Source organism: Alexandromys fortis, unplaced genomic scaffold (assembly GCF_014885135.2).
Source record: "Alexandromys fortis isolate MF-2015 unplaced genomic scaffold, M_Fortis_MF-2015_v1.1 scaffold_128, whole genome shotgun sequence".
Lineage (NCBI taxonomy): Eukaryota > Metazoa > Chordata > Mammalia > Rodentia > Cricetidae > Alexandromys > Alexandromys fortis.
In genome coordinates this window covers 926094-945031 of record NW_026068012.1, presented here as the reverse complement: position 1 = coordinate 945031, position 18938 = coordinate 926094, and the positions used below count along the sequence as shown (strand labels likewise).

At 48.4% G+C, this 18938-nt stretch overlaps 1 protein-coding gene across 9 annotated transcripts in view; it reads right to left on the bottom strand.

Moving 5' to 3' along the window:
- Positions 1 to 13521: 13521 nt before the first annotated feature.
- Ttc3 (tetratricopeptide repeat domain 3) overlaps positions 13522 to 18938 on the bottom strand; it is a 96330-nt gene continuing 90913 nt past the window's right edge. For all 9 annotated transcript variants that reach the window (XM_050162047.1, XM_050162048.1, XM_050162051.1 and 6 more), the window contains 4 exons: positions 18532 to 18658; positions 18242 to 18385; positions 15852 to 15944; positions 13522 to 14965 (listed from right to left, as the gene is read on the bottom strand). In XM_050162047.1, coding sequence (XP_050018004.1) covers positions 14891 to 14965; positions 15852 to 15944; positions 18242 to 18385; positions 18532 to 18658 — 439 coding nt within the window. In that variant the 3' untranslated portion in view covers positions 13522 to 14890. The remainder of the gene's footprint in view (positions 14966 to 15851; positions 15945 to 18241; positions 18386 to 18531; positions 18659 to 18938) is intronic.

Below are 18938 nucleotides of genomic sequence, written 5' to 3'. Positions count from 1 at the left end.
TTCTGTTTTAGTAAGAACTCGTTATCTTACCTGGTGGCAGCTATGTGCTATCACCGGCGTGGCTGTGATGTCATCTGGACTCGTGGGCTTCCTCTGTGGAGTCTTCCTCCACTCCGCTCCTGCGAGACCACAGCTGCAGCTCCTGCTCTGCTTCCGGTGGGGGGAGGGGGGCAAACTCGAAGTCAGGGGCCAGAACCCTCCTCAGCTGTGCATTCTGCCAAGGGCTTTCCCTACTGCCGGCAGAGCACGGTGTTCCTTTATAGCCACAAGCTGGTCTGGTACTATCCAGCCAACCCTCTCTCCCCTCAGTGTGGATGGTGGTGGTCTTATTCACTTTGAAGATTTGTCTAATTATGGATGTGTGATGTCTGTGCACTCACGTGCAGGTGCCTTGACGAGGCCAGAGGCATCAGATCCCCGGAGCTAGAGTTGCCAGCTGTTGTGAGCCACGGATGTGGGTGCTGGGAGCTGAACTTGGGTCCTCTAGAAGAGCAGTGCATACTCTTGGCCCCCTGAACCATCTCTCCGTCCCGTTTCCTTGGCTTTAAAGCCGGTGTTTGCAAGCTTCAGCATTTTGGGCGTCAGCCCAGAGGCACGGTGATGGGCTTCACCATGAACCGCCACTTACGGTGCCACCAGAACCGCAGGGTCCGCCGTGCCATGGGTGGCAGACTCGACGGCAAAGCAGTTCCTACCTGCGGAGACTATGTTTATGGTGACAGACGAGAGACGGCCAAGAAACTGTCAGCATTCCATCTATTTCATCTGAGACGTGGGCTTTTATTCCTCCTCCTCTTCCCTCTGAGACTTAATAGCCCGGGCTGGCCTTGAACCCCTGACCCAGCTTCATTTCTTTATCTTCTAGGTAGGCACTGGTCTATAAGCTATTCCCCATGATTTGCCAGCCAGAAATGTCCCAGCAGGACTTAGACTCTCTCTGACAACCCCAGGGCTGCTCCATGGGCCCCTTCCACAATTCTCGTGAGGAGCAGGGGCTGAGTGAAGGCTACAGTAGCCAATGAGGAGAAAGCAGAGGTACAGGTACAGAGGCACCGGATCCGGCCTCCTAGGGATGAGTTCCTCCTGTCCTCCTCCTTCCTGGCCCCCAGGACCTCAGGGGAGTCCCACTGGCCCTACACTCCCAGAGTGGTCCCCACGCTGGCACACACAGCATGGATTTGGCTCAGGGCAGCAGAAGATTGGAGTCTGTGCGGCCATTCTTTCTGCCCTGCTGGGGTTGCACTCCACAGAGGCTCAGGCTAGTGGCCCTGTCAGAGAGGCAACTCGATGACCTGCATCTGGGGTCATGCTGACCTGACATTCGGGAGCCTCCTGAAGCAGAAAGCAACTCACTCCTTTAAGACTTGGCAGGAGGAAATGCTTTAGGATAGAGAAAACTTGAGATGAGAAATCAACAAATCTAAAGTCGTTTGGCCACTTGAGATAAAACTAGCAGACCACATAGCAAGTGGCCTCCCTTTGCTTTGAAGTGAGACTGTTGACATGGTTGGTTCATGTGTGTGACATGTAGGACAATGTCAGTGGAGCGTGTCAGCTTAGGAACACAGCTGCCAGCAATCTTTTGATGGCCGCTTGGGTGAAGCTTGGGTAAAGTTTCTCTTTCCTTGCCATGTGGGGATCTACACTTGTTCTAAACACATTAACGAAGTCACATTGATACGCATGCAAAGGAGCAGGGGATATGAAGCGTGAAGATGGGGGAGGTGGCCAGCAGAAACTGAGCAGAAAGCACAGATGACAGACTCAGACAAAGATTGGAACACTGATCAGGACTGCATTTCTACAAGTTCAGAAAAGTATGGGAGGACCTAAGATACAACCCTTGGGCTTGAACTGACTGCATCTGAGATGGGAAAATGCACTTCATGGGCTAACAACAGATAGACTGGGGAAGCACACCCGTGAGGGTCTAGACTGGGGAAGCACACCCGTGAGGGTCTAGACTGTGGGGGAAGCACACCCGTGAGGGTCTAGACTGGGGGAAGCACACCCGTGAGGGTCTAGACTGTGGGGGAAGCACACCCGTGAGGGTCTAGACTGTGGGGGAAGCACACCCGTGAGGGTCTAGACTGTGGGGGAAGCACACCCGTGAGGGTCTAGACTGTGGGGGAAGCACACCCGTGAGGGTCTAGACTGTGGTGGAAGCACACCCGTGAGGGTCTAGACTGGGGAAGCACACCTTGTTAGGGTTCTACAAATAGCTATGACATTTTTTAAGGTGAAGTTATGTAATATCATAATTCAAATGTAAACTAAGGAACAGTTAGCAAATATATGGAGTTAGAAGAAAGGTACAAAAAGTCTAAAAAACTTTATAATAATGAACAGAAAATAAAGACAATAGACACATAACCATAGGGACTTAAATACAGGGAGAAAACTCAGAACTCCAAGAGAAGAAAACCCTGTACTAATGAGATGTCATCCTCAATGACAGGGAAGCAGGAGGCATAAGGATCTGGCCAGCGCCACTAACTGTAGCACGAATAATATAAACCCAGAGACAGATACTGGGGTTCAAGTTGAAGATCAGAGAAGCAAAGCAGCCAGTCACTACAGAGACATTTTACCTCTACCAAGGAGAGCAGAGAGAGGCAGAGAGAGAAAGAGAGGAGGGGACAAAGGGGGAAGTGGGGAGAAGGGAGAGAGGCAGAAAGGAAGGAGCTCAGGCTGGAAGGGGAAGATCAGCTTGCCTTGGCAGACAGGGTGGGAGCGGGCAGGGCTTGTCTCTTAAAGGGATAGAACAATTACATCCTCCTCCCTAGTTCTTGGACTGATTCAATCTCATGTGGCCCAGGATGGCATTGAACCAACAGACAGCCGTCTGCCTCTGTCTCCCAAATCCTGGCATTAAAGGTGTGGTGGCTTTGCCCTCTGATCTTTAGGCAAGCTTTATTTATTAAAACACAAATAATATACCGCTATAACTTATCGAGATTATGCTGTGGGATCTCCTTCAGCCAATAGATCTTAAGATACTGGCCCACTTTGGGTGTGGTTTCATGTAATACAAATGCAGACAGAAAGTGTGTAAGGGCCTTTTGGCTGCTGGATTTGGGTCCAGTTCCCAGCTCATGCAGAGGACTGCAGATTGCTATTCTTTCTGTGAGTTTATCCCCAGATAAATAAATCTTTGTTGTGCTCCATTTCGGGCTATTATGGAACACTTTTGTATGCCAACATATTTTGGGGTTAAGTACCAATGAACCTCTCAGACCCCAGTTAGGATTCACTTCAGCTGGTGAAACCTGACCGAGGGATCTGAGGGTAAACGAAATAAATCAGCTCAGTATGTTACCTCTGCATGTTCTTTATTCCTCAGACAAAGAAATAGAGAGAACCATGATCTCCACTAGGTTTTTAGTTTTTACGACATGGTTAAAAAAATCCATAGGCAAAAACACTAATATCAATATGCATTTCAGAATCACAAAAAAGCATGCAGAACCTGACAAAGCAGTGCCCCAGAACAGGTGGTACCACCCAGGAGGGGCCAGCATCCAAAGGGAAATACCTGACATTCCAAACCATCAGTTAAAGTTACTAAATGTCTCGAAACCCCGGACTCACCCTTGCCCAGACATACTCGTTTGGTAAGGGTGCTGTCTTCCTATCTTTTTGAAATTCCTACATGGTCTGTCGCAAAGGTAGTTGTGGGGGTTTGACTTTAGAACAGTGAACGGCATTGCTCTAAGGCCCCGTGGTGTGGGGGGATGGGGGAAGGACCACTCTGCTGCCCGTGCAGGAGACAGAAGTTACAGTGCTGAGGGGTTTGGGAATGAATCCCATTTTGAAGGGAGAAACATCATGATTTCACAAGGTGTTTACAGAACTGACAATGACTAATTCAAAGACAAGTGTTCTTTTGCAGCTCTGCAAACACAGGCTCCCCATCAGCTGTGCCCTATCAGTTGTGCCCTTGTGGGCCTAATAGTCTGTCAGTGTATATAACGGTATCATACTTACGTCTCTAATAGTAACTAATCAACGAACAGGCTGGTGACCTTCATAGAAGCACCAGCATAAAGACGAACGAACACATGGTCCTCTGCACATCAGACCCTTGCCAGCAGAGACCTTATAGTAGACTGGGGGAAAACTGCTTCCTAGCGATTTAAAAAGGATTTGAACTATATAAACTAAAAGACAGTCGAAGCTCTGAAGTGCACAAAAACTAAGCAACAGACCTCCAAATAACTCATGAGTCAGAGTGAAAACCAAAATTAAAATGAAAAAGTAGGGCTGTTGGGATGTCCAGTGGGTAAAGGCAAACCCAACGACCTGAGTTCGACCCCAGGACCAACACAGTGGAAGAACTGACAAGTTACCTCTGTCCCAGACACACTAACCATGGAGCATAAACACACACACACACACACACACACACACGTACTTACTTACATGTGCACACATGCACACACGCGCACATACTCTGAATGATTTATAAAGTGTAATAAAAAACTTACAATTTGTTCCTAAAATCACATGGAAATAGAATTTTACCAAAAGCAAATTTGAAAAAGAACAAAGTAGGTTTATCACTATGTGACTTAAAGGAAACAACAATGAAGGCAGCATAATATTTGCATAAAACAGAGACGTGTGTCAAGAGAGCAGAATAGATACTGAAAGCTGGTCTGCGCACTCCAGTGATGGGGACAGGACTGAGCATTTCCCCATGTACTTTCCATTTATATATCTCCGAGAACTGTCCACTCTATTCCGAGCTCCTTATACATCCTGGATGTTAGTCTACAGTCACATGCATATGTATAAAGGTTTGCGTCTCCTTTCGTCTCTCTCCTACATCCCACTAATCAATTCCATTTTCTAGGCTCTTAGAACTGTATTCAGAAACATCGCTTGTATTTACATTGTGAGCTGTTTTCAGGATTTCAGGTCTGAAATTTTTGACCATTTTGAATCGCTTCTGTGCATGGGCAAAGGACCCGTCTCACTCTTCTACAGGTGGATGTCCAGTTTGCCCAGACCCATGTGTTGAAAGAACACATTGGTCTTTTGGGTTTTGATCACTTGGTTGAATATTGCAGATCCTTTATTCTGTCCCATCGGCGGATGCCGTGGTTCTGTGAGAACGGCCCTCGGGCTCACACATTTGAATGCTTGGTCTCTAACTGGCGGAAGGCTGCCGTAGTCATGGCGACTCCTCACACAATGTAAAGGAACCAAGGTCATCTATGTGTCTGCTTTGTGGCACTGCCATTCTGGTTTTGTTACAATAGGTTCACGGTATAATTTCAAGTCAGGAATGGGAATAACTTCAAAATTCTTTTATTCGTGACTGTTTTGGCTATTCAGAGTTTTTGGGTTTTTTTTTTTGCTTTTACATATACATTTTGGGGTGTTTTCCTATTTCTTTGAAAAATGTCCATTGGACTTTTGAGGGGTATTGTTGTGAACCTACAGATTACTTTTGGTAATACAACCGTTTCATAATCTACTTCGGCAATCCATGGACATGGGATGGGTGTCTTCCCATCCTCAAGTATCTTAATTTCTTGACTCACTGTGTTAAATTTCTCTTGTAGTAATCTTTTGTCTCCTTTACTAAGTTTATTCCAAAGCATTTTATCTTACCGAGGCTACTGTGAATTACCTGGTGCCTGCAGAGATTCAGAGGGGGTGGCTGATCCTCTAGGACTAGAGTTCTATACAGTTGTAAGCTGCTATGTGAGTACTAGGGACTCAACCTCATTCTCTGCAAGAGCAACACATGCTCTTAGCCATGAAGCCAACTCTCCAGCCCTCACACTCTTTTAACATATAGGACCACACTAAGTACAACAGAGATCATTGACTTCTTTTCCATGCGTATAGCCTTTGTGTTAGAGGACCACACTAAGTACAGCAGAGATTATTGACTTGTTCCTTTCCTGTGTGTATAGCCTTTGTGTTGCTTTCTTGCCTTATTTCTCTGGCTCGCAATTGCATACTATATGGAATAAAGGTAAGCACCCAATCTTGTTCCCAAGTCTTCAGTTTTTCTCCACTCTGGATACAAAGGTTTATTTTTCCACGCACCCTCTACAATATTTGCTTGTTTTAGTTTTCTTTTTACATTTATTTAGTGTGTGTGTGTGTGTGCATGCATGTGTGTACATATGCATGTCTTAATGTAGACCCACAGTTGTTAGCCACCGAATCTGGGTCCTCTTGCAAAGAGCAGTAGCTTCAAGACTATCTCCCCATTTTGAAATGAAATCTGAACCTTTGACTAGTCTCTCTTGATTGGGGCCAGTGAGATGCAGGATCCATTTGTCTTTAGCCCCAGGGCTGAGGTTTCAGGTGCACGGTGCTCCAGAGAGCTTTTCTCACGGGAGCTGGGATCCAGACTAGGGCCCTCACGCTTCTGTAGCAGGCACTTCACCCTGCGTCATTTCCCCAGCCCGTGCTTGGCAGATTTGTTCAAAAGGAGAATAAAAGTATGCAAAACATAAAAGAACAAATTAATCAGAATTGGTAACTTAGGCTGGCAGTATAGTTCCGGCAAGTGTGTTTGCCTAGCATGCCCCAGCACCACAAAGACAACACAAAGCCTCCCCGAGGGCTAGCAAGATGGTTCAGCAGGCAGGAACGCTTGCTGTGCAAGCCCGACAACCTGAGTGTGATGCCCAGAGCTCACATGCCAGTGAAGGCAAGAACTGGCACCACAAAGTGGTTCTCTGCTCCCCAAATGCCTGTGCACACACAACTCATTAATCCTCTAAGAAATAACTTTTAAAAATCCTCAAACAAAAAAGAACTTCCAAAAGTTCAAAATTTTGTTTTTCTTAGGATTTCCAAATACTTTAGGCCTGCATAGGTGGCTGAGCAGGTAAAATGTTTTTTAAAGCACCTGCCACACAAACCCAATGGCTGAAGTTTAATCATTGGATCCACAGTAAAAGTAGAGAACCCACTCCTGCAAGCTGCCATTTGACTTCCACTATGGAGTCCCAACCAACATCACCTCCCCCTTCTCCCTCCCTTCTTCCCTCCCTCCTTCCCTCCCTCCCTCTCTCTCTCACACATACACACACACACACACACACACACATACACACACACCTGTAAAAACAGAACCATTAATCTTACTTAGCTGTAAACCCGAGATTGACAAGACATGCCTACTGGTTCAATAGTGGCACAAACGTCATGGGGACAACCAACTACTTTCTAATTGGGTTTAAAGCTTACTTCACAAGATGAAACCACACCTGGCACCATTCCTGGGATGGAGAACCTGTGAGCAGACAGGTTATAGGCTAGGAGAGAACCTACACTATTAAGACGTGAAATGCACATAGTGTTAAACCAGCTCCTAATGACATCATCATGATTACAGATCCATGCATTTCTCAGTCTTCAGCACAGAGTGGTAGTAGAAGTGACTAACAAGGTGTAGAGACTGAGAGACTGCAAAATGCCCAGCCCTAAACAATGTGACCCCCTATTATCACACCCCCTCCTCTCACGGCTTAGGGATGGTTTTGGAAGACAGTGGAAAGGACCGTACAAGCCAGAGGCTGTGGATGGCTATATGGAAAGCATCTTCTAGACACGGCTTGGATGCTGCACATGAACTCAGAGTGACCGTGACAGGATGCACAAGACCAGTGCAAGCTCAAGCCAGACAAACTCACGAGTGGAGAGGGAAGGTGGGTACAAAGTCCTACCCCTCGCTGAGGAGCTATTTGCATCTCATGGAGAGGGAGAGTCCTCTTTAAAAAGCACATTCCCAGGTAGGTAGACTGCATGCCAGTGGGTGACCACACGCTCCAGGGTACACGGGCAGTGCAGACTGCACTGGGTGGCTTTTACTGTTGAGAGGACAAGAAGTTTCATGGGTTTGGAAGGAGGTGTGGGTCTGGGAGACGTTGGGGGAGGGGTGGATATGATCAACACATTGTATGAAATGATGCTCACATGTGCAACACACCTCACATACAGCAGTTTTTTAAAATACCGAAGCACGTGTAAACAAAGGGTAGTGCAGGCCACGTAGCTGGAGAGAAAGGACGTTCGCACACACCCAGCGAACCACTGGGATCGCGAATGCACGAAGTACTATCAGAGCTCCATGTTAGGGACCTGATGCTTAAGATGAATCAAATATTTAAACGGTTACTTCAAGAGAGACATAATGACTGCAAAGTCTTAGTCTCGGGGAAATGGAAGAAGTCCGTGGCACACCACTGAACACCCACTGGAGCTCAGCAGAACGTCCACACAGACTCCCCGGCAGCACCTACTCCACGTCAAGGCTCCCTAGTTTGCCGTGGGGTCTCCAGCAATGCAGGATGAGAGGAGGGCAAGAAGGGCACGCAGGCCAGGAAGGCTCAGGTCCCATCTGGGGGAGCAATAAAGGCAAGTCGGGTTTGGAGGCTGGAAGGAGCTTACGGGAACCAACTAAAGGCACGGCACGTGGAGAAACAAGAACACAGAGCTGAGAGAGCAGGCAGCTGGAACATCAGAAAAACGCACCCAGCCTCAGAAGAGACGACGACACAGGTTAGGACTGCAGCTCCCTAGGCACACATGGGGTAGACACCAGGGAGTCTGTGTGTGCGCCACGCAGCAGTGGGCTGCGGATCCGTGGCTTTCGCTGCCGTCCCCAGGAGAGTAGAAATGTGAGCTTGGTGGGAGTAGCGGTGAACACTACAGCGCTGAGTGTTTGGCAGGTGCAAACCTGCACTCAGACATGATTTCAGGTACGTTACTTAAACTTTGGGGTTTGTTTCTGCATCTGTAAAATGGGTACGAAAAGGGGTTTAAAATACCATGATCTCTGTAATTAGCGGGCCCAGTAGCCCCAGACAGTTTTTGTTACAATGGTGCTGTTAGACAGCGAGGGGCAGAGGTGACACGTACAGTGAGAAAAGTCAGACGGGGCCAAGGGCGGCGAGTGGAGGCCGCCAGTTTTCGGTATTATGGACTTTACAGCCTGGGTACTTTGAATTGTCTACTGAGCAGCTATGAGCAAGGCACATGTGTTTTCTCAGCACTGCACGAGTGTGAAGACCAGAGCTTCGTGAGGTGGGTTGTGAGGGCCCCACTCAGAAAGGCCAGTGTGGTGGGGTGAGGGCTGCCTGCTGCCGTGGGAACCGACTGAGCAGTTACACCAGCACTGAGAAGGCAGTAAGGAAGACGGCTGCCATGGGAGGTGGGCGTGAGTGCACCCTGTCACTCCAGAATCCAAGCAACCGAAAGGGGTAGGACTAGAGGCAGGGGTTTGGGTGGGCAGTAAGAACCAGAGTGAATCAGAAACGCTCCCTGCTTGGCGGCCTGGCAAAGTCCCTTGGGGGTAAGGCCGCAGGCAGTACTGACATTCAAGGAGCACTCACGGGTGAGCCGGCTGACCACCAGCTGTGGAAATGCCTCCATCCCGCTGGCATTAGGCCACTGTGCTCCAGCACCCCACTCTGTCCTGAGCGGCGGCTCCCACTTCTACACCATCTACCAAATACACCAGCAGGCTTTCCTGCGCTGGCAGCTTCCCTCATGCCCCCAGGTCTCCCACTCCGTTACCTCGACTCGCTCCTCCCTTCCTCCAAGCTGCTATCAGATGCTGCATACCCTGGCCTCTGTCCAGATCTGGAGCCCTGCCTCACCGTATGTCCCTCAATCCCCGCATCCCCTTCCAGCTTCCACTCCTGTCTGGATCACCACGCGGGTCATGCGCTTCGTTTCCTACTTGATGTCAGCCTCCCCATCAGGATGCTCAGTTCCCCCCTCGTCCGTTATATCTTAACTGGGGCACTAGAACTGTGGCTGCCGGTGGCAGACTTGATGGATTCATTAATGGGCATTGACAGGTCACAGAGCTGTGCAGCCGTCAGGATGTCCAGGGCCACTTGGTTTGCTCCTGGGGAGACCAGCGAGGGTATTGCAAGGGCCCTGCAGGACCTGTCTAGGGTATGGCGGGCTGAGGGGAGGGACATCCTCAAGTGTGGGAGGCTTGGCTTCAGCTTTCAGTCTGGCAGGTTAGGCTGGTAGCTGTGTGTCCTCCCCAGAGGACAGGAGAAAGCTGGAGTCCTGCTGGCGCTGGGCAGCGGCCAGTGTCTGGAAGCACAATGGCCATCTGTTCCCGCATTCTCTTTTTGGAGGCTGCTGGCTCACCCCACTGGAATGGGTGCCACTTCAGGACACGGAACTTGGAGCTGGTGGTGGATTTCTTGGAACCGGTGGCAGGAAGATCTAAATTAAGACCTTTCTATCACACCAAATAAACTGAAGCTGAAACAGACACTAAAGGAATTCGGCAGAATGCCTTCATACATAATTTTTGAAGTACAGAGGAAGACCTTAGGGAGCAGACGGCATTTGTTCAGTAGAGCCTCAAGGTATTTGCTGAAAACAATGACACCTCTGTTTGATACAAGGACACATTAGAAAGTGCAAGGTTCTTTTTTGAAGCTCCCTGTGCCATAAAGATGGCAATTTCCACTCTGCTTGACAAGGCCCAGGGCCTGGCCCATTGCCCTCTCAGGGGACACGTTGGGTCACCTTCAGTGTGGGGTCAGCATTGTGTCATATTGAAGCTTCTTGCTTCCAAGGAGCTATGAAGGGACGTCTCAACCAGGCTGTCTCTGTCCCTGGCTCAGGAGCTGATGGGCCCCATTCTTCTGGGACAGCAAGGGTGAGTCCCTTAGCCAGAGGGTGCAGGAAAGTTCATTCAGCAGAGTCACCTAAGCCGTGCGGGGGGGGGGGGGGGGGGGAATGGCGGGGGGGGGGGGGGGGGGGGGGGGGGGGGGGGGGGGGGGGGGAGACACTTTAATCACCATTTTAAATGTGAAAGAAGGGGCACCATGAGACCAGCTGTTTCCTTCCGATGGGCAAGGCCCTGAGGTTATCTGGCTATCCCTTCCATCCACCACTGGACACAGAACCCACATAGAATCCTTTCTAACAACCCAAAGACATGGGTATGAATTATATTGTGACTGCTTCTGTTTTAATGTGGTATTCAAACACTGGTTCACAGAACCTCTGAAAACATACCAACTGCTGATCCTCATGCCCAGCAGGCGCAGGACAACATGCACCACCATCTTAGTAAGGTTTTAACTCCTATCAGGAAGGCTATGAGCCACCGGGATGTTTGCAGAACCACTGCCCCCACCTATACCTCTTCTCCGTGGGAACGTGCTCAGAAAGTCAACACTGATGAGCCAACTTACTGTTTTTCTTTTTAAGTTTTTCAAGATAGGGTTCTTCTGTGTAGCCTTTGCTGTTCTGAACTAGTTTTGTAGACTTGGCTGGTCTCGAAGTCACACAGAGATCTGCCTGCCTCCCGAGTGCTGGGATTGAAGGTGTGCGCCACCACTGCCCAGCTTCCTTATGGTGTCCTAAGAATCTGCTGTCTTGTAGAAGCAACACTGTTTGCATTTAGGACTGCTCCATCTGGATTGTACGTACTCTGACAGGGTAAGGGTTTCCCATGGGATATTGAACATCGTTACTCTTAATACACGGACAATTTCTGTGACTTGATGTCCATCAGTTTGCCCAGACTAACAGTCTACTCATTGTGATTTTTTTAAAATATTTATTATGTATACAATATTCTGTCTGTGTGCATGCCTGCAGGCCAGAAGAGGGCACCAGACCCCATTACAGATGGTTGTGAGCCACCATGTGGTTCCTGGGAATTGAACTCAGGGCCTTTGGAAGAGCAGGCAGCGCTCTTAACCACTGAGCCATCTCTCCAGCCCCTCATTGTGATTTTTTTAGTTGACTAGAATTTATGTACTTTTACTATTTCCTTTTTTTCCCTCTTGAAAGCAAGGACAGTGAGACCACATACGGCAGAGGAAATGAGGCAAAAGCAGGAGGAAGAACAGTTCTTACCCTAATTTTTGCCCAGGCCCTGGCAAGACACCATGCAAAAGCTCCTTCAATCTAAACAAGTCATCTGGCCATGTCCTGCAGTGTACACCTTGCCAGGTAGATGTACATTGTAGAGAACGGTGCTGTGACATTTCTTCCACGCACACACCATACTCTGACCATCTTCTCAGGGGCTATCTCTTGCCCACTACCACACCAGTCTAGCCTGGGGCCACGCATCTGCAGTGATCGGTCCCATTCCCAATGGTTTCCATGGCTGGCATCGCCTGTCCAGACATTCAGGTGACTGCGTGAAGGTGGACACACGGGCCATCGTGTCAACGGAGCAAGAGAAAGGCCCCAGACATAAGTGACCACCATTTCTCCCCTCTGTCGCAGTTTAATCAAGCCTAAGGCACAGGCATTAGGACAAGAAGGCCGCCCTTTCTTTCATGCAATGCTCGGCAGGAGCTGTTTTGGTCCTTGTTCTAAGCAACCACCCTGTCACCATGCGGCCTGCCTGCGCTTGTCCAGCCTCATCAGGGTGTCCACCTTTGCCATTCTCTGTGGTGTCCTTGAACCCGTGTCTCTGGAGAGGGCTGTGACCGAGGACTGACTGGTCCTACTACCCGAGCTGCTGCATGAGCTCTCACTACTTGCTTCCACTACCGCAGCCTTTCTCGTTACCTTACAAATACAACGTCTTGTATTGGCATCACTTGAATTCGGTATTAACTATCCATTATTCATAATACAGATTAAGCACTTCAGAGACAAAAAAAATCCAAATTTAAAGGCATAGCCAATGCTTCAAGTTATTGAATTAAATGCTACTGTTTGAATATATTTGAATGAGTATTAGTTTAAAATTATGCTTGCTTCTCACTATGGCCACCATCGGGGGGGGGGGGTGCATGACGAGACTGTTGACTAGGAGCCATGTCCCACAAGGAACCGCCAGCACCCCCAGCCTTCCATGAGGAATGTGTATACCTTGTCCATTCCTCTATATTGAGAACCGAGTGCTGGGATGCAGTCTTGAGCTGGCAGCAGTTGTAGCAGCTCAGGAGGCTATATCACCAGGGGATTGCAAGTATCTGTTCTCGGCCATCAACTCTTTCAGACTCTGTAAACACTCCACAGAACGTGCCTGACGACTGTATTCTAAGACAAGCAAGCACACTTGGTGCCATTAGCCTGTCCAACAGGAGTTTCAACAGCTTTTAGTAAATATATTAGTAAACTGTGCTTTCTTTAATATCTGCGAGTGTCTGGCATATCCCACAGGGCCTTTCCAAAGGCACTGCCATGGACCAGCCTCAGCATCCGTAAGCCCAGAAGTGCCCTGAAGAGATGCAGCCGTCCTCAGGATCTTCCCGTGTCCACGAGAACTCTCTGCAGCAGCACTGCACAGTCCACTCTGTGTCATCGCTGCATAAATGTTCTATTCACGAACTTAAACAGTCGAGCTTGGCAAGCTGCGCTTAGGCACAAAAGAATGTTCTGCTCTAGGCTCTACAATAATCCAAGGCCCTTGGTCAGGCTCCTGAGTGCAGCATGCCGCTCTCCCCAAAGGAAGATCTTCTCAGCAGCTGTCAGCACAGAGCCCGACATCTCAAGCAGAATGAAAGTTTAAGTTACCTGGGAAGAACGACAAGAACGACAGCGGACTGATCTTTCAGAACGTTTTATTGACAGTTACTGGACAAGTATAAGGCATGTTCACAGGCTCTGAAGGGAGGGAGTTCATTCTCTCAGCGGCGACTACAGTCTGCACTGGATACCACAGTACCCCTGTGCACTTGAACGTGTACCGCTCACAACTGTTAGAGCATGCAGGCCATGTTCAGGGACCACCGCGGAGAATGTCTCAGAATAAGGAGTGAGCTGCTACAGACGAGGTCACTAGACACCACAACTCACACAGACACAAGAAGGCGACCACACTGCTGCTGCAACAGAGAACACGCTGGCAAACAGGTTTTTGTTTCTTCGTGTTTGAGAGAAATGGAATACATCCAGGGTTCATGTTTCTGTATTTGCCACTGCCTATAAGTCACTAAATATACCTAGTTTTGAATAATTTCTATCGCAGTTAGATTGATTTCAGGTCACAACACAAGATTGCATGCAATACTTTACACAAAAGTCAAACACACAATTTAATAACACCAACACTCAGGACTGTCTGGTGTATTTCTTTTTGGTGGTAGTGTAAGGATGGAGAACGATGGTGGCTGGTTCTGCACAGCGCTCGCGTGCTCAGGTCTAACTAGCTGGACACTTCCGAGCACTGGGAGACTAGCTAAGGAGACAGCACAGAGATCTCAGGGTGAGCCTCAGGCGTGGGGCTGCTGCAAACAGGTAGCCTGCTTCCAAGGTAGAAAAGTCTTAGCTCAAGCTAATTTAAAACGTATTTTAGAATTGGTTTCCAGGATGTGGATCAATTGGATCATAAGCATTTAAAAATTTAAGAGGGGCTGGGTGGTGGTGGCGCACACCTTTAATCCCAGCACTTGGGAGGCAGAGGCAGGCAGATCTCTGTGAGTCTGAGCCCAGCCTGGTCTACAGAGTGAGCTCCAGGACAGGCAGGGCTGTTACATAGAGAAACCCTGTCTCGAAAAACCAAAATATAAAAATTGATGAAGGAGACCATACAATTCCAGGGAAGGACTGAAGAGGCTAAGAATCCTCACAACTGGAGCACTGCTTGAGAGCTCACAGCTCTCTCCTCAGGAAGCTCTCATCCCAGAGCCCCCACAGCAGCCCCACCAGCGTAGGAATGTGTGACACAGCATCACAGAGGCCCACACACGGCTGCCACTGCGGGGGACTTGATGTGGATGGCTCAGGACTCCGCTGGTTAGCTCTGTGGTACACAGTGTCGGGGTTTGCACATCTGTGTCTACACTGGCGACAGGACACTGCTGTCAGGCATCACACAGGCGAGCAGTGCGTTAGTGAGGAGTGACTACCTACAGCAACAGGGAGGCAGTTCCCATTGTCGGCTGGGCTGGGCTCGCAAGGGTTCAGCAACAGGCTACTCTTCTGACAGCAGGTCCCCGCTGCCACAGGTGGGGCAGGTGCTCTGCCCTTTAAGCCACTGCTTAAAGCACTGCAAAGGAGATAAGAGTTAGCCAGTGCTGCAGGGTCGGGCCCCGGCTCTCTTAAACCAGTGTGCTCTGGCAGGAGCAGGGCTATGCCACTTCTCAGTCTGGTGCCACCCAATCCTTAAGGAAGATCACAGTCTGCTCATGGCAGGAGGACAGCTGAAGCCCAGGAGAAACAAGAGCGCTCCAGATCAGACTCATGGCCCGTGAAGGCTTTGTCCTCAGTCTAAGCTCGGTCAGCTTCCCTGACTGACTGACTGCACCACTTGTCAGTTGTGTGGCCACAAAACCACTCAATGCCTGCTCCTGGCTTTTGAATCCTGAGTATCTGTGCGCACATTCTCTGTGCAGGCGCGGAGCTGAAGGCCAAAGCATGATCTGAAGGGGGCTCTGCAACCTGATCAGGCCCTGCTACTGAGTATTTTATAGTCGGCCCTTCCTTAGGTAGAGAACTCGTCTGTCCTAAACCAGCAGAGCCCAGACACCGAGACAACTGGTCCTCAGGTCCTAGAAGGACATGTTGTCTTTAACACGGTGCCCCAGCTTTACATGCTACACTGAACAGACACTGTGCACTATTTATTTAGTCACAAGAAACCAACGTTCAAAGAATTAATATTGCATACAGTCCTAGAGCCAATAGAGCTAGGCAGTCAACTGTAATTCTTCACCCATGGCATGACGAGAGAAAAAGGGGTCTACAGAGCTACAGCCACCCCTGGTCCAAGATCCTACCGACTTCCCAAACATCTCTTTTCACATAGGCCCATGAATACAGTATGTGCAGATTTACAAAGAAAAAATGGCTTGGAAACACAAGGACTGGTACCTGCCCCCAAATTCCATTTTTATTTTTAAAATGCATGGTAGGCAGTCAGAAATAATACTTACACCTTTGTGAAACTTGTGCCCACATTTTAGCACACGCATGTTTTTTGACTTGAACATCTCGTGGCATAGCTCACAGGAATTTGCATCTGGTGCCTGTGGGAAAAAAAACACATTTGAATAATAAATAAACTATTTATGGTATGTGCTTGCATCACTTAGTACATGGGTGGCCTTAATATTTTTTTTTTTTTGCCACAAAGGGTAGATTATTTTTCAATTATGGTTTAACAGAGTGAAAAATAGCTTTTAAGTTTTTTTTAAATTTATTTATTATATATACAATATGTCTACATGTATGCCTTCAGGTCAGAAGAGGGCACCAGACCTCATTACAGATGGTTGTCAGTCACCATGTGGTTGCTGGGAATTGAACTCAGGACCTTTGGAAGAGCAGGCAATGCCCTTAACCGCTGAGCCCTCTCTCCAGCCCCAGCTTTTAAGTTTTAAAATAGTGTCTAGCCAGGTGGTGGTGGTGCACGCCTTTAATCCCAGCATTCAGAAGGCAGAGGCAGGTGGATCTCTGGGAGTTCAAGGCCACCCTAACTTACACTATGAATTCTCAGGACAGTCAGGACTCCAGAGAGAACCTGCCTCAAAAAAACTTAAAACAACAAAAAAATAGCTTTGCTGTGGGTAACTTTTATATGCTGTGAATATATTTTGCTCACTGGTTAATAACAGAAGCTATTTGACTGAAAGTCAGGAAGGATGAAAAGTCAAACTAAATACAGCGAAAAAGAAGGGCAGAGTTGAGATTCAAGCCAGTCGCCTAAGGAGCAAGATGCCAGCAGACCCGTAACTGTGATGGATTTGAACTATATTTTAGTACAGTCTGCTTGAAGACCTGAGAGCAAACAGTTCCACTGATCAGCCTCAGGAGAGGTTATGGTCTCTCCTGAGGTGCTGACAGGGCCCAGGCTGATATGGGGCAGATGGCACAGCGCAGGTTCACTTTGCTCTACGTTAGCCCTTCCCCCTCTTCCCTGAGTCCTGGACAGTAGAGCAAAGTGAACCTGCACTATGCCTCCAACCTCACTGGAAAAAGAGCTTCCGGTTCGAAGACTCTCGTCTCAAGAGGAAACAGTGAGATTGATATAGCAGGCCATTCAACGTCCTCTCCTGGCCTCTGCACAGGGACACATGGGTGTGCACTTGTTCCTATGTGCACACGTGTTTGCACCTCACACACAATCTTTATTTTAATGCCTAGGACCCCAAGCAGAAAATGGTAGGCCCACTGTGTTTGAGTCTTGAGTCTTGTCACCTTGATAAACCCCATCGAGATAATCCCCCCAAGGCATGTCTGGATCTCAACAAATTGAAAAGTGACACCAGTCACCACAGAGACAGAAGCAGCTCTCTCCTAGAGGTGATTACCTAGTCTACTCTGAGGTGGGGCTGGGCACTACTCCCCCTAAAAATGCAAATGCCCTGAGAATCCGATTGGCTGGAAGAACATAGCCACTGTAATTCACCTAAACCCCTGGGAAGTCCGGACTCAGACTGAGTTTTCTCACTAGGTGAGTGGAGATGTGACCCCTGGGGAGTACAGTGGGGAGGGGGTGGAAAAGTGCAGGGCAAGAGGAAGAAGCATGAGTTCACAAAGACCTTCTCGTGCTGCGTGACCTGAACTCTAACTTCTGTGCCACAGCGGCAGAGCAGAGGGCAGAGCAGTAGGCCTCCAGCCAAGGGACTGCTGTTGCCTGACAAGCAAGGCATCCACACCTTCACACAGCTGAATGCTGACAGGATCACACTCATGCCTTGGGTATTTTATTGTAAGATACAGACAATAAAGAGCCTTGCCAACTTAGATAAAGCCACACAAACAATTTATCAGATGCACTATGTAAATAAAAAGATTCTTATATTCTTAAAGGAAACCGAGACTTAAATCAGCAATGTCAAATTGCAGGCACATTCAGCCCATTTCAGTACTCACTTCCAGGCACCCAATGGACGGGCAAAGGGTACCAGTAGTATGTGTATTCTACAGCATCAATGAATCCAGCAGCAGCCTGGCAGTACAGGTCCCCACCCAGGCTCACAGTAGTGCTGAGTGACGCAAACTAGCCTTTAAGTTCCGGCTTACAAAGGATAAAATTATCCAAAAACTGCTTTCCCCACTTGATATATGAGATCAACACACTTGACCACTTGTAAAAGTATAGGACAAAACCCAGTTATATCCAGGCAGTCGGCTGCCACCCTGGACCCCAGACATGAAGGTATACTCAAATTCAGCAAAATCTGGTTCCTAATTTTAGTTTCAAATAGAGTAAGCCTCAAAGTGAAAGGGCCACCTCATGGACTAAAAATTCTGCATCCTCCCAACTCCTCTCCTCAATAAAGAGAAAAACTGGCAATGCAGCTATCCAGGTAATACTCACAGGGCTCCCAGGGACGTCTTCTCTCTTCTGGCCTTTGGTTTTGGGTGACAGTCCAACAGCGGCCAAGGGAGCACTCTGGGAGGACATAGCCACCGCAGCAGCAGCAGGAGCCTCAGGTGTCTTCTTGTCTTTTCCTGGGTTTGGCTGCAGAGGGGATGAGGGGGAAAGAGGGAACAAGGTGCAGTTACGACCGTCTGGCCACCTTCTAGTCTGCTCTCTTTCACTGGGGGCTGGACTGCAAGCTTTTCAGTCTCACATTTTATAAACAAGCATGAAGACAAACATCTTACCTTTTCCTTTTTCTGTGCCTCTAGAATGTGTTCTGTGACTCTTTCAACAATCTCCTCAATACTTAATCCAGAGAGTGAGTTCTTGTTTTTGTTTCGAACTTTTTTAACAAAACCAGCAAGCTCAGTGCTGAAAGAGAAAAGTGAACAATAAATGACTTTGACAACTCACCACCCCAAGGTTACCTGTTGGCGACAGTTAACCAAAGTGACCGTTGTATGGAAGATCAGCTCACCACCCCAAGGTTACCTGTGGACCAGTCAACCAAAGTGACCGTTGTACAGAAAGATCAGCTTACCACCCAGAGATAATCTGTCGACCAGTTAACTGCAGTGACCATACAGAAAGATCCATTTATGGCGGAATGATTTCTCTCAAGCAACTAACAACCCCAGTCCTGGCATTCAAG